Genomic DNA, 14257 nt, shown 5'->3' with positions numbered 1-14257 from the left:
GTTCATCTCTAGGAGACAGAACACGTCGCCTTCCTGAGCGGTATGATGGCTGCGTGGTCCCATGGTGTTTATACTTGCGTACTATTGTTTGTACCGATGAATGTGGTACCTTCAGGCGTTTGGAACTTGCTCCCAAGGATGAACCAGACTTGTGGAGGTCTACAATTTTTTTTCTGAGGTCTTGGCTGATTTCTTTTGATTTTCCCATGATGTCAAGCAAAGAGGCACTGAGTTTGAAGGTAGGCCTTTAAATACATCCACAAGGACACCTCCAATTGACTCAAATGATGTCAATTAGCCTATCAGAAGCTTCTAAAGCCATGACATCATTTTCTGGAATTTTCCAAGCTGTTTAAAGGCACAGTCAACTTAGTGTATGTAAACTTTTGACCCACTGGAATTGTGATACAGTGAATTATAAGTGAAATAATCTGTCTGTAAACAATTGTTGGAAAAATTACTTGTGTCATGCACAAAGTAGATATCCTAACCGACTTGCCAAAACTATAGTTTGTTAACAAGAAATTTGTGGAGTGGTTGAAAAACAAGTTTTAATGACTCCAACCTAAGTGTATGTAAACTTCCGACTTCAACTGTAAGTGCATATACCGACTAGGTGAAAAATCTGTCGATGTGCCCTTGAGCAAGGAACTTAACCCTAATTGCTCCTGTAAGTCGCTCTGGATAAGAGCGTCTGCTAAATGACAAAAATGTAAATGTAAAATGTAATTTTCGTTGCATTTAGTAGTCCAACAGCACAAGGAATGAATCAAATCAAATCAAATTTGATTCAAATCACATTTTATTGGCCGCATACACATATTTAACAGACGTTATTACGGATGTAGCGAAATGGTTGTGTTCCTACCTCCAACAGTGCAGTAATATCTAACAATTCACAACAATACACACAAATCTAAAAATAAAAGAATGGAAGTAAGAAAAACACTACCAGTCAAAAGTTTTGACACACCTACTCATTCAAGGGTTTTTCTTTATTTGTACAGTTTTTTACATTGTAAAATAATAGTGAAGACATAAAACTATGAATTAACACATATGGAATCATATAGTATCCAAAAAAGTGTTAAACAAATCAAAATATATTTTATATTTGAGATTCTTCAAATAGCCACCCTTTGCCTTGATGACAGCTTTGCACACTCTTGGCATTCTCTCAACCGGCTTCACCTGGAATGCTTTTCCAACAGTCTTGAAGGAGTTCCCACATATGCTGAACACTTGTTGGCTGCTTTTCCTTCACTCTGCCGTCCGACTCATCCCAAACTATCTCAATTGGGTTGAGGTCGGGGGATTGTGGAGGCCAGGTCATCTGATGCAGCACTCCATCACTCTCCTTCTTGGTAAAATAGCCCTTTCACAGCCTGGAGGTCTGTTGGTTCATTGTCCTGTTGAAAAACAAATGAAAGTCCCACTAAGCCCAAACCAGATGGGATGGCGTATCGCTGCAGAATGCTGTGGTAGCCATGCTGGTTAAGTGTGCCTTGAATTCTAAATAAATCACAGACAGTGTCATCATTTTCTACATTATTCCATATGTGTTATTTCATAGTTTTGATATCTTCACTATTATTCTACAATGTAGAAAATAGTAAAAATAAAGAAAAACCCTTGAATGAGTAGGTGTGTTGAAACTTTTGACTAGTGCTGTATATAAGTATTAGGATGAGCAATGTGAGAGTCCGGAGTATATACAGTGGGGAATAAAGGATTTAGTCAGCCACCAATTGTGCAAGTTCTCCCACTTAAAAAGATGAGAGAGGCCTGTAATTTTCATCATAGGTACAAGTCAACTAGGACAGACAAAATGAGGGAAAAAAAATCCAGAAAATCACATTGTAGGATTTTTAATGAATTTATTTGCAAATTATGGTGGAAAATAAGTATTTGGTCAATAACAAAAGTTTCTCAATACTTTGTTATATACCCTTTGTTGGCAATGACACAGGTCAAACGTTTTCTGTAAGTCTTCACAAGGTTGTCACACACTGTTGCTGGTATTTTGGCCCATTCCTCCATGCAGATCTCCTCTAGAGCAGTGATGTTTTGGGGCTGTCGCTGGGAAACAACTTTCAACTCCCTCCAAAGATTTTCTATGGGGTTGAGATCTGGAGACTGGCTAGGCCACTCCAGGACCTTGAAATGCTTCGTACGAAGCCACTCCTTCGTTGCCCGGGCGGTGTGTTTGGGATCATTGTCATGCTGAAAGACCCAGCCACGTTTCATCTTCAATGCCCTTGCTGACGGAAGGAGGTTTTCACTCAAAATCTCACGATACATGGCCCCATTCATTCTTTCCTTTACACGGATCAGTCGTCCTGGTCCCTTTGCAGAAAAACAGCCCCAAAGCATGATGTTTCCACCCCCATGCTTCACAGTAGGTATGGTGTTCTTTGGATGCAACTCAGCATTCTTTGTCCTCCAAACACGACGAGTTGAGTTTTTACCAAAAAGTTTTATTTTGGTTTCATATGACATTCTCCCAATCCTCTTCTGGATCATCCAAATGCACTCTAGCAAACTTCAGACGGGCCTGGACATGTACTGGCTTAAGCAGGGGGACACGTCTTGCACTGCAGGATTTGAGTCCCTGGCGGCGTAGTGTGTTACTGATGGTAGGCTTTGTTACTTTGGTCCCAGCTCTCTGCAGGTCATTCACTAGGTCCCCCCGTGTGGTTCTGGGATTTTTGCTCACCGTTCTTGTGGTCATTTTGACCCCACGGGGTGAGATCTTGCGTGGAGCCCCAGATCGAGGGAGATTATCAGTGGTCTTGTATGTCTTCCATTTCCTAATAATTGCTCCCACAGTTGATTTCTTCAAACCAAGCTGCTTACCTATTGCATATTCAGTCTTCCCAGCCTGGTGCAGGTCTACAATTTTGTTTCTGGTGTCCTTTGACAGCTCTTTGGTCTTCGCCATAGTGGAGTTTGGAGTGTGACTGTTTGAGGTTGTGAACAGGTGTCTTTTATACTGATAACAAGTTCAAACAGGTGCCATTAATACAGGTAACAAGTGGAGGACAGAGGAGCCTCTTAAAGAAGAAGTTACAGGTCTGTGAGAGCCAGAAATCTTGCTTGTTTGTAGGTGACCAAATACTTATTTTCCACCATAATTTGCAAATACATTCATAAAAAATCCTACAATGTGATTTTCTGGATTTTTTTTCTCAATTTGTCTGTCATAGTTGACGTGTACCTATGATGAAAATTACAGGCCTCTCTCATCTTTTTAAGTGGGAGAACTTGCACAATTGGTGGCTGACTAAATACTTTTTTTCCCCACTGTATGTATGTGTGTATGTATGTATGTATGTATGTACAGTCGTGGTCAAAAGTTTTGAGAATGACACAAGTATTGGTCTTCACAAAGTTTGCTGCTTCAGTGTTTTTAGATATTTTTGTCAGATGTTACTATGGTATACTGAAGTATAATTACAAGCATTCCATAAGTGTCAAAGGCTTCTATTGACAATTACATTACGTTTATGCAAAGAGTCTATATTTGCAGTGTTGACCCTTCTTTTTCAAGACCTCTACAATCCGCCCTGGCATGCTGTCAATTAACTTCTGGGCCACATCCTGACTGATGGCAGCCCATTCTTGCATAATCAATGCTTGGAGTTTGTCAGAATTTGTGGGTTTTTGTTTGTCCAACTGCCTCTTGAGGATTGACCACAAGTTCTCAATGGGATTAAGGTCTGGGGAGTTTCCTGGCCATGGACCCAAAATGTTGATGTTTTGTTCCCCGAGCCACTTACTTATCACTTTTGCCTTATGGCAACGTGCTCCATCATGCTGGAAAAGGCATTGTTTGTCACCAAACGGTTCTTGGATGGTTGGGAGAAGTTGCTCTCTGAGGATGTGTTGGTACCATTATTTTTTCATGGCTGTGTTCTTAGGCAAAATTGTGAGTGAGCCCACTCCCTTGGCTGAGAAGCAACCCCACACATGAATGGTCTCAGGATGCTTTACAGTTGGCATGACACAGGACTGATGGTAGCGCTCACCTTGTCTTCTCCGGACAAGCTTTTTTCCAGATGCCCCAAACAATCGGAAAGGGGATTCTTCAGAGAAAATGACTTTACCCCAGTCCTCAGCAGTCCAATCCCTGTACCTTTTGTAGAATATCAGTCTGTCCCTGATGTTTTTCCTGGAGAGAAGTGGCTTCCTCGCTGCCCTTCTTGACACCAGGCCATCCTCCAAAAGTCTTCGCCTCACTGTGCGTGCAGATGCACTCATACCTGCCTGCTGCCATTCCTGAGCAAGCTGTGCACTGGTGGTGCCCCGATCCCGCAGCTGAATCAACTTTAGGAGACGGTCCTGGCACTTGCTGGACTTTCTTGGGCGCACTGAAGCCTTCTTCACAACAATTGAACCTCTCTCCTTGAAGTTCTTGATGATCCGATAAATGGTTGATTTAGGTGCAATCTTACTAGCAACAATATCCTTGCCTGTGAAGCCCTTTTTGTGCAAAGCAATGATGATGGCACGTGTTTCCTTGCAGGTAACCATGGTTAACAGAGGAAGAACAATGATTTCAAGCACCACCCTCCTTTTAAAGCTTCCAGTCTGTTATTCTAACTCAATCAGCGTGACAGAGTGCTCTCCAGCCTTGTCCTCGTCAACACTCTCACCTGTGTTAACGAGAGAATCACTGACATGATGTCAGCTGGTCCTTTTGTGGCAGGGCTGAAATGCAGTGGATATGTTTTTTTGGGATTAAGTTAATTTTCATGGCAAAGAGGGACTTTGCAATTAATTGCAATTCATCTGATCACTCTTCATAACATTCTAGAGTATATGCAAATTGCCATCATAAAAACTGAGGCAGCAGACTTTGTGAAAATTAATATTTGTCTCATTCTCAAAACTTTTGACCACGACTGTGCATTCGGAAAGTAGTCAGACCCCTTGACTTTTTTCACATCTTGTTACGTTACAGATTAAATTGATGAAGTCGTTTTTTCCCCTCATCTATCTACACACAATACCCCATAATGACAAAGCAAAAACTGGTTTTTAGAATTTTTTGCACATTTATAAAAAATAAAAAAAACTGAAAAATGACATTTACATAAGTCAGGACTTTGTTGAAGCACCTTTGGCAGTGATTACAGCCATGTGTCTTCTTGGGTAAGACGCTACAAGCTTGGCACACCTGTATTTGGGGAGTTTCTCCCAATCTTCTCTGCAGATCCTCTCAAGCTCTGTCAGGTTGGATGGGGAGCGTCGCTGCACAGATATTTTCAGGTCTCTCCAGAGATGTTCGATCAGGTTCAATTCCGGGCTCTGGCTCAAGAACATTCAGACTCTTGTCCCAAAGCCACTCTTGTGTTGTCTTGGTTGTGTGCTTAGGGTCATTGTTCTGTTGGAAGGTGAACCTTCGCCCCAGTCTGAGGTCTTGAGCGCTCTGGACTAGGTTTTCATAATGGATCTCTCTGTACTTTGCTCTGTTAATCTTTCCCTCGTCCTGACTAGTCTTCCAGTCCCTGCCGCTGAAAAACATCCCCACAGCATGATGCTGCCACCACCATGCTTCACCATAGGAATGGTGCCAGGTTTCCTCCAGACGTGACGCATGGCCAAAGAGTTCAATCTTGGTTTCATCAGACCAGAGAATCTAGTTTCTCATTATCTGAGAGTCCTTTAGGTGCCTTTTGGCAAACTCCAAGCGGGTTGTCATGTGCCTTTTACTGAGGAGTTGCTTCCGTCTGGCCACTCTACCATAAAGGCCTGATTGGTGGAGTGCTGCAGAGATGGTTGTCCTTCTGGAAGGTTCTCCCATCTCCACAGAGGAACTCTGAAGCTCTGACAGAGTGACCATCAGGTTCTTGGTCACCTCCCTGACCAAGGCCCTTCTCCCCTGATTGCTCAGTTTGGCCGGGTGGCCAGCTCTAGGAAGATTCTTGGTGGTTCCAAACTCTCGACACAAGCCTGTCTCTTAGCTTTACGGACAATTCCTTCGACCTCTTGGCTTGGTTTTTTTCACCTGTGGGACCTTATATAGACAGGTGTGTGCCTTTCCAAATCATGTCCAATCAATTGAATTTACCACAGAGGGACTCCAATCAAGTTGTAGAAACATCTCAAGGATGATCAATGGAAACAGGATGCACCTGAGCTCCATTTCGAGTATCATAGCAAAGGGTAGGAATACTTATGTAAATAAGGTATTTCTGTTTTGTGTTGTAATAAATTAGCACAAATTTCTAAAAACCTGTCACTTTGTCATTATGGGGTATTGTGTGTAGATTGATGAGGAATTGTTTTAATGTAATCCATTTTAGAATAAGGCTGTAACGTAACAAAATGTGGGAAAAGGGAATGGGTCTGAATACTTTCCGAATGCACGATATGTATGTATGTGTGTATGTTGCACAGGGCAGGAAGTCCAGGACCCAGTTGTCCAGATGGGATAGGGCAGTGTGCAGTGCGCTGGCGATTGCATCGTCTGTGGATCTGTTGGGGCGGTATGCAAATTGAAGTGGGTCTAGTGTGTCAGGTAAGGTGGAGGTAAACACTCCAGCCAGCTGGTCTGCACATGCTCTGAGGACGCAGCTAGGGATGCCATCTGGGCCGGCAGCCTTGCTAGGGTTAACATGCTTAAATGTCTTATTCACGTTGGCCACGGAGAACAAGAGCCCACAGTCCTCAGGAGCGGCCTGTGTCGGTGGCACTGTGTTCTCCTCAAAGCGGGCGAAGAAGGTGTTTAGCTTGTCCGGGAGCAAGACGTCGGTGTCCACGACGTGACTGGTTTTCCCTTTGTGATACGTGATTGTGTGGAGTCCCTGCAACACACGTCTCGTGTCTGAGCCGTTGAATTGCGACTCCACTTTGTCTCTGTACTGACATTTTGCCTGTTTGATTGGAGGGCATAACTGCACTGTTTGTATTCAACCATATTCCCAGTCACCTTGCCGTGGTTCAATGCGGTGCTTCATGCTTTCAGTTTTGCGGGAATGCTGCCATCTATCCACGGTTTTTGGTTTTGGTAGGTTTTAATAGTCACTGTGGGAACAACATCCCCTATACACTTCCTGATTAACTCAGTCACCGTGTCAGTGTATGCATCAATGTAATTCTCAGAGGCAACCCAGAACATATCCCAGTCCGCATGATCAAAACATTCTTGAAGCATGGATTCCGATTGGTCAGACCAACGTTGAATAGACCTTTGCACTTGTACTTCCTGTTTGAGTTTCTGCCTATAGGAAGGGAGGAGCAGAATGGAGTCGTGATCTGATTTGCCAAAGGGAGGGCGGGGGAGGGCCTTGTAGCCATCCCGGAAGGGAGAGTATACATGGCTGTGACTATAACCGAAGATAATTATCTTGGGAGCTAATACGGTCTGCATGAGTAGTTAATCATGAAACATACACCTCCGCCTTTCTTCTTCCCGGAGAGTTCTTTATTCCTGTCTGTGCGATGTACTGAGAACCCAGCTGTCTGTATGGACGGGGACAGTATATACGGAGAGAGCCATGATTCCGTGAAACAGAGTATGTTACAGTCTCTGATGTCTCTCTGGAAGGAGATCCTCATCCTGAGCCTGTCTACTTTATTGTCCAGGGACTGAACATAGGACTAGAATTGAATGTGAGGATGCTCTACACCATATTGAATGTGAGGATGCTCTCCACCAGACTGCTGTACAACCTCTCCAAAACATCCTGGCTGACCCCGAACCCCTTCAATTTCCTGATCAAAAAGAGGTGCTGGCTTGCTTGAAAAAAAATACAGTCTGCGTTCTCTTTAAAGCTCAGCTTATCATCAATTTGTGGCCCTAGGTATTTAAAACACTCAACCACCTCCACTGGCTGGTCGTTCAGAGAGAGTGGTTGGGACATTGGCAGGTTGTTGCCATTGATGATCAGCTCCTTTGTCCTGTCCACATTGATGTAGAGGGCACTTGACCAGTACCATTCTTGAAGGTTGTTGATCTGTTTTAAAATAGCTGTCACCATCTGACGTAGCATCTTTAAAAAATAGCTATGTCATCCGTGTACTTGAAAAGGCTCTCATTGTTTCCTTGGATCTTCATCTCGTTAGTGTAGATAGAAAACAACTATGGTGAAAGGACACACCCCTGGGGGGGGGGCCTATGTTCAGGGTCAGTTCTTCAGAGGGCCCCATTCATGAGAACCCTCTGTGGGTGGGCAAAAAAAGTCCTTGATCCAACCTGCGAGGCCTCCGTTGACAGTCAGGTCCAGTAGCCGTTTGAGTGGTGTGTGTATTTGCATTGCATTAAAAGCTGAACTAAAATCAATAATTAAAATGTGTGCATATGATTTTGCATGTTGAAGGTGACTAACCACCATGTTCACCAAGGTCAGGGTACATACCTCAGTACCCCCTGTGCCTTATAGTCAAACCGTGCATATTCCTTGCACACTGACTACATCAAGCTTGTGACTCTACAAACTCGTTGGATGCATTTGAAGTTCGTTTTGATTGTGTTTTGGGTTATGTTTTGCCCAATAGTATCTGAATAGTAACTGAAGTACTTCATGTCCAAATACTTATGACTTCTTCAAGTGGGGGGACTAGATACTGTGACGACGTGTGAAAGAAGGAGTCAGGCGCAGGAGGTAAAATACCGTTGTCCAGAGTTTAAACCATTTGCATAAATCAAACACCCCAAGCGTCAAACGAAACTGTACAAGGGAAAACATCCACCTTGGCAAATAACACAGTGAAATGTAGCTCAACCGAGCTACACGCTCTCACAACAAAACAATCACTCACAAAGACAAGGGGAACAGAGGGAACACTTCTACACATACTAATTTGGGGAATGAGCACCAGGTGTGTGTGATTGACAAGACATGACAAGTGGAGTGATGAGAATGGGATCGGCAGTAGCTAGTACTCCGGTGACGACGAACGCCGAAGCCTGCCCGAACCAGGAGGGAAGGCAGCCTCGGTGGAAGTCGTGACAGATACAGAAAGTGCTTTCATTTAGAAACAGTAAAACAGATATGTATGGCAATACTCTGAAATAAATCTGACATTTCCAAACAGTGGTATAATTCTCTTTTCTTCTCCCTGAAGTGTCCACTTGTAACCCCCCTCCTGGAAGTAAGAGGAATGGACAGATGTAAGAAATGTAGTCAACTCCCTCTAGCCTTATTAAGTGGCCAGCCTAGTTGTACACCCAGTAATGTTTCCTTTCTTCTCTCTCTCTCCCACCCCCTTCTCGCTCCCCCCCAGCGTTTTCCTGTGAGGCGGGGGAGTTTCTGGAGATGTCTTCTCAGGAGTGTACTCAGTGTGCAGCAGGTACCTACTCTCTGGGCAGCGGCATTCGCTTCGATGACTGGGAAACCATCCCTACCGGGTTCAGCTCCCTAGCAACTTACCTCGACAATGGTCCCCATGGAAACGACAGCCTCACCTGCAACAGGTGTGTGAAGGGGAGGGCTTACGCCTGTTCTGATTTTAAATCATTGTGGTATCGCAGTTCTCACATACATCTCATTAATCTCTGCTGTGTGTGTGTGTGCCCAGTTCGTCCTGGTTCCCCCAGAGTAGTTACCTGGAGTCTAACAGAGATGAGTGTACTGTCTCTCTGATCTATGCTGTCCATCTGAAGAAACAGGGATCAGTCTCCTTTGACTACCAGTACACCGACCACAAGCTGTTCTTCGACTTCTTTGTGAGTCTTCTACTTCATTCACTAATTTCTATGATATCTGCTATTCTCCTCTGCAATACCTTCCAGAACACTAAATATACTGATATTCACAAATTGATTGATTGGTTGATGTTCTGATTGGTTGGCAGATTCAGAATGACCAGTGTCAGGAGATGGACCAGACTGCTGATAAGAAGTGGCTCAAGCTCACCAGTCACGGGGAGTGGGCCACACACACTGTAAGAGACACATACTGTCCCCTGTAGCTCAGTTGGTAGAGCATGGCGCTTGCAACGCCAGGGTTGTGGGTTCGTTTCCCACGGGGGGCCAGTATGGGGAAAATGTATGCACTCACTAACTGTAAGTCGCTCTGGATAAGAGCGTCTGCTAAATGACTAAAATGTGAAATGTAAAGAGTGGTTTGACAGGTTAGGCATCCTCTGTGAGGGTACAGCACCATCTAGTGTCCAGTATCGGGATGCTCTTAGTGCATAGATGGGCATTCATTCCATGGGCATTCCATACAGGTCTCTACTGTGAAAAACATGTGGTAAAACACAGGTTGGATCATTTATGCATTGATTTATAAGTTGATCAGCTGTGTGTGTGTGTGTGTGTTCAAGGTGAATCTGAAGTCTGGCACTAACATCTTGTACTGGAAGACAGCAGGGGTCCTGGGAGCTAAAGTAATGAAACCTGTTCTGCTGAAGAATGTCCACATAGAGGGTAGGACCTGTGTGTGTGTGTGTGTGTGTGTGTGTCTTTATTGTAGTTGTTCATGCCAGTTTCCCTCTTTACTTATGTGTTATTTTATCTCTATCTCTAGGAGTGGCATATGCATCAGAGTGTTTCCCTTGTAAACCAGGGACGTTCAGTCAAACCCCAGGCTCCTCCTCATGTCATCCCTGCCCCAGAGACACCCACTCTGGCCACGGAGCCAGCTCCTGTACCCCCTGCAACACCACCACACACTATGCTCGTAGGTACACACGCATATAAGCATGCAGACAAGTCTAGGTACACACACCCATACACACAGTGTGAACTGTTTTAAACATATTCTCCCTCTTTCACACACATTCTCTCCCCCTCTCTTTCATTCTCTCTTCCAGCGACAGGGTCAGGTGTATGCAAAGCGAGACCACCATGCTCCAAGAAGGATTACTTTCAGATCCACACCCCCTGTGACCTTGAGGGCAAGGTGAGAAGACCAACTCACCCTCCCAATACCACATCCATTATCGCTAGATTGCTTACTCTACACCTAACCAATACTTTTTGATCTACACCAGTACCCTGCAGGGGTTAGCCATTCTAGCACCTGTATCCCTATAATTCAATGTCTGTGTCCTCCATGCTCTCTGTATGGTTACAGTTTCCTCATCCTCCATGTTGTCTCTGTGTGTGTGGTTTCAGACACAGGTGATCTACAGGTGGGTGGAGCCTCAGATCTGTCTGGTGGGTGTGGCTGGGGCTGAAACACTGCCCCCTTCAGGTGACCGTGAGACATGCCCCCCCTGCAACCCCGGTTTCTATAACAACAACACAGCCACCTGCTCTCCTTGCGCCCCTGGGACATTCTCTGATGGGGTCAAAGGTGACAAAATACCCCTTTCTCCCTTGTCCTTCTCTATCTCTCTTGTCCTTGTTCTGCTTTGCCCAATGGGTGCTGGTTTTTATTTATGTTTGATTTCCAAAATGTTGATCTCTCTTCCTCTCCCCATTGTCTCTCTCTCCCAGCGTGTGAGTCGTGTCCGGCAGGTACTGAGCCTGCTGTAGGTTATCAGTTTAAGTGGTGGAACATTGTACCAGCCAACATGAAAACGTCCTGCTTCAACGTGGGAAACTCCAAGTGTGACGGCATGAACGGTGGGTTGGTGCAGGTGCTCTCTCTGAGGTCTAGAGGGCACTGTTGCTCTTTACTGTTGTTGACAAGTTCCTCTTAGGCCATGGGGTAAGATAAACTACCCTCCTCCTGGAAAGCTGCTGGGTAGGCAGGCTTTTACAGCAGGATAAGAACAAATAGAGGGTAGCTCTCCAGAAGGAGGGTTGGATACCCCTGCCTTAGACACTTCAGCAAAATGTATAGGTGGGCCACAGGCCACATTTGAGTTAAATAGTCAGGGAAGACCCTGTTGTGTGTGTGCGTCTTTTCTGATACGTATGTCTCTCCTTCAGGTTGGGAGGTAGCGGGGGATCATATCCGCAGTGGAGCAGGGGGCTCTGATAATGACTACCTCATCCTCAACCTCCACGTACCTGGCTTCAAGTGAGTCCAATAACCTCAATCTGTCTGTCAGTTTCTCTCGCTCTGTCTCTCTTCCCCTCTCCTAGCTCTCTCTTAATGTGTGTGTGTCCATCCTCAGGCCTCCTATGTCAGTAACAGGTGGTGCAGGGACAGAGTTTGGCCGTATCATCTTTGAGTTTGAGATGGTGTGTTCATCTGACTGTGAGCTGTACTTTATGATGGTGAGAACAGCAGAAGATAAAGAAAAACCCACACTCACTGCAAACTATACAGTAGCATATACACAAGTGTGTGGGTATTTCTATTCCTTTAATATTACTTTTGTAATTGGCACCTGGAAAATAGTTGGACATGTGTAAACTACTTTTTTACATATAAAAAAAAATGACATCACTGTGTGTAGGATATAAACAGGAAGAGTACGACGGTGGTGGAGTCGTGGGAGGGCAGTAAGGTCAAACAGTCGTACACATACATCATGACCAAGAACGCTTCTGTATCATACACATGGGCCTTCCAGAGGACCAACCAAGCCTCTGAAGTAAGTACACACATGCACACAGACACAATGCAGTAATACAGACACAATGCAGTAATACAGACACAATGCAGTAATACAGACACAATGCAGTAACACAGACACAATGCAGTAACACAGACACAATGCAGTAATACAGACACAATGCAGTAATACAGACACAATGCAGTAATACAGACACAATGCAGTAATACAGACACAATGCAGTAATACAGACACAATGCAGTAACACAGACACAATGCAGTAACACAGACACAATGCAGTAATACAGACACAATCGTATACTAATAGAGCACTTTCTCCCTCTTACTACTTGCCTCTCTCTTTCTCTCTCCTCCAGGTGCGTCAGAATGTGAACGACATGGTGCGTATCTACTCCATCTCAGTGAGTAACGCAGTAGACGGTGCGTCGTCAGAGTGTCAGGCCTGTGCCCTCCTCTCCCAACCCTCCGGCTCACTGTGTGTACCCTGCCCTCCAGGACACTACATACACACACACACCAGCCAGTGCACAGAGTGCCCCCCCAACACACACCTCACCTCACACAGCACCCAGAGCCCAGAGGCCTGCAAAAAGTGTGGACCATCCAGCAAGAGTAACAAGGTGTGTGTGTGTGTGTGTGTGTGTGTGGGTAGAGCTTGGTGAATAAAAGTGTGTGTCCAATGTTTCTTCCCCCAGATGCATAGTGCACAAGTGAATAATGTTTGTGTTTTTTTAGGAGCACAGCAGGTGCTACAGTGACTGTGTGTTCTCCTACTCTGAGAACAAAGTGTCTCTGAGTTTTGACTACAGTTCTCTGGGCTCTGTTGGAACACTGATGAACGGACCCCATTTTACCTCCAAAGGAACTAAGTACTACCACCTCTTCAACATCAGCATCTGTGGAGGAGAGGTACACACGCACACAAGCACACACACACACACACACAGACACGCATTGATGAACTATATTTTCAACCTACAATTACATTGTGATCCTGAATTGAGCCTCAATTCTCAGGATATGAGGGCTGTGTGTACAGACAATGTGACTGACCTATCCAGCGCCGACTCTCAGAGAGAGACAGGTGAATCAGCCAATGCGGTGGAGAGTTTCATCTGTCAATCAACCATCATCCCCTCCAGTGGGCGGGGCTTCCGCACAGCACTATCCTCCCAGTCCATCAGCTTAGCAGACACGTTCCTGGGTGAGTACACACACAACCAAACACACTTTCCTTGTGACCTGATGCCGATCTTTGGCGCTGGTGTATAATAGGTGTTGATTGATTGATGGACAGGGTTGAGGAGTAACGGATTACATGAAAACTGTAATCCGTTACATTACCAGCAAAAATATTGTAATCAGATTACAGATACTTTTGAAAAACTAGATGATTACTTCTAGGATTACTTTTAAATTCAGAAAGGATGTTTACGAGAGATTTTTTGGGGACACCTTTCTGTTTTCGCAATGACATTCAAATCAGCATTGAAAAAAGGCGCAAAAAACTTTGTTCCGTCTGAGCAAGTCTGACCACAAGTCAGAGACCACTGATGACACAGCAAATGCGTTTGATGGATTGCGGGGAAAGAGCAGGAATAGGCTTTTGTAGGGTACATTCCAAGCTATATCTTCCAATGGTGCGACTGCTGTAGGCATCCAAAGATTATCCAACTTGAATAAACGCTTGAAGGTAAGGATGACAGCAGTGGTGTAGCCTACGGGCGACACGGATATCACTTATTATTGATATCTACATAGCGCATTGATGTGGATCACACTGCTGCTCTCTCATTTACCTATTTGCCCCTTATGGATTTTGGTTGTTGTGGAT

The 14257-nt window shown here is 44.7% G+C and overlaps 1 protein-coding gene across 1 annotated transcript in view; it reads left to right on the top strand.

Annotated features, from left to right (window-relative positions):
- The window catches only part of LOC311135319 (endosome/lysosome-associated apoptosis and autophagy regulator family member 2-like), a gene marked incomplete at both ends in the record, with an annotated part of 32777 nt that overhangs the window by 16840 nt on the left and 1680 nt on the right, over positions 1-14257 (top strand). The window contains 14 exons of the mRNA XM_084169266.1: positions 9232-9421; positions 9526-9673; positions 9802-9891; positions 10276-10378; positions 10479-10631; positions 10765-10853; positions 11069-11249; positions 11393-11521; positions 11831-11921; positions 12019-12121; positions 12304-12441; positions 12780-13043; positions 13159-13332; positions 13441-13631. Coding sequence (XP_084025392.1) covers positions 9232-9421; positions 9526-9673; positions 9802-9891; positions 10276-10378; positions 10479-10631; positions 10765-10853; positions 11069-11249; positions 11393-11521; positions 11831-11921; positions 12019-12121; positions 12304-12441; positions 12780-13043; positions 13159-13332; positions 13441-13631 — 2044 coding nt within the window. The remainder of the gene's footprint in view (positions 1-9231; positions 9422-9525; positions 9674-9801; positions 9892-10275; positions 10379-10478; positions 10632-10764; positions 10854-11068; positions 11250-11392; positions 11522-11830; positions 11922-12018; positions 12122-12303; positions 12442-12779; positions 13044-13158; positions 13333-13440; positions 13632-14257) is intronic.

This window comes from Coregonus lavaretus, assembly GCF_964263955.1.
Source record: "Coregonus lavaretus genome assembly, chromosome: 9".
NCBI lineage: Eukaryota > Metazoa > Chordata > Actinopteri > Salmoniformes > Salmonidae > Coregonus > Coregonus lavaretus.
Note: the sequence above shows the minus strand (reverse complement) of the source record. Positions and strands in the feature narration are given on the sequence as shown.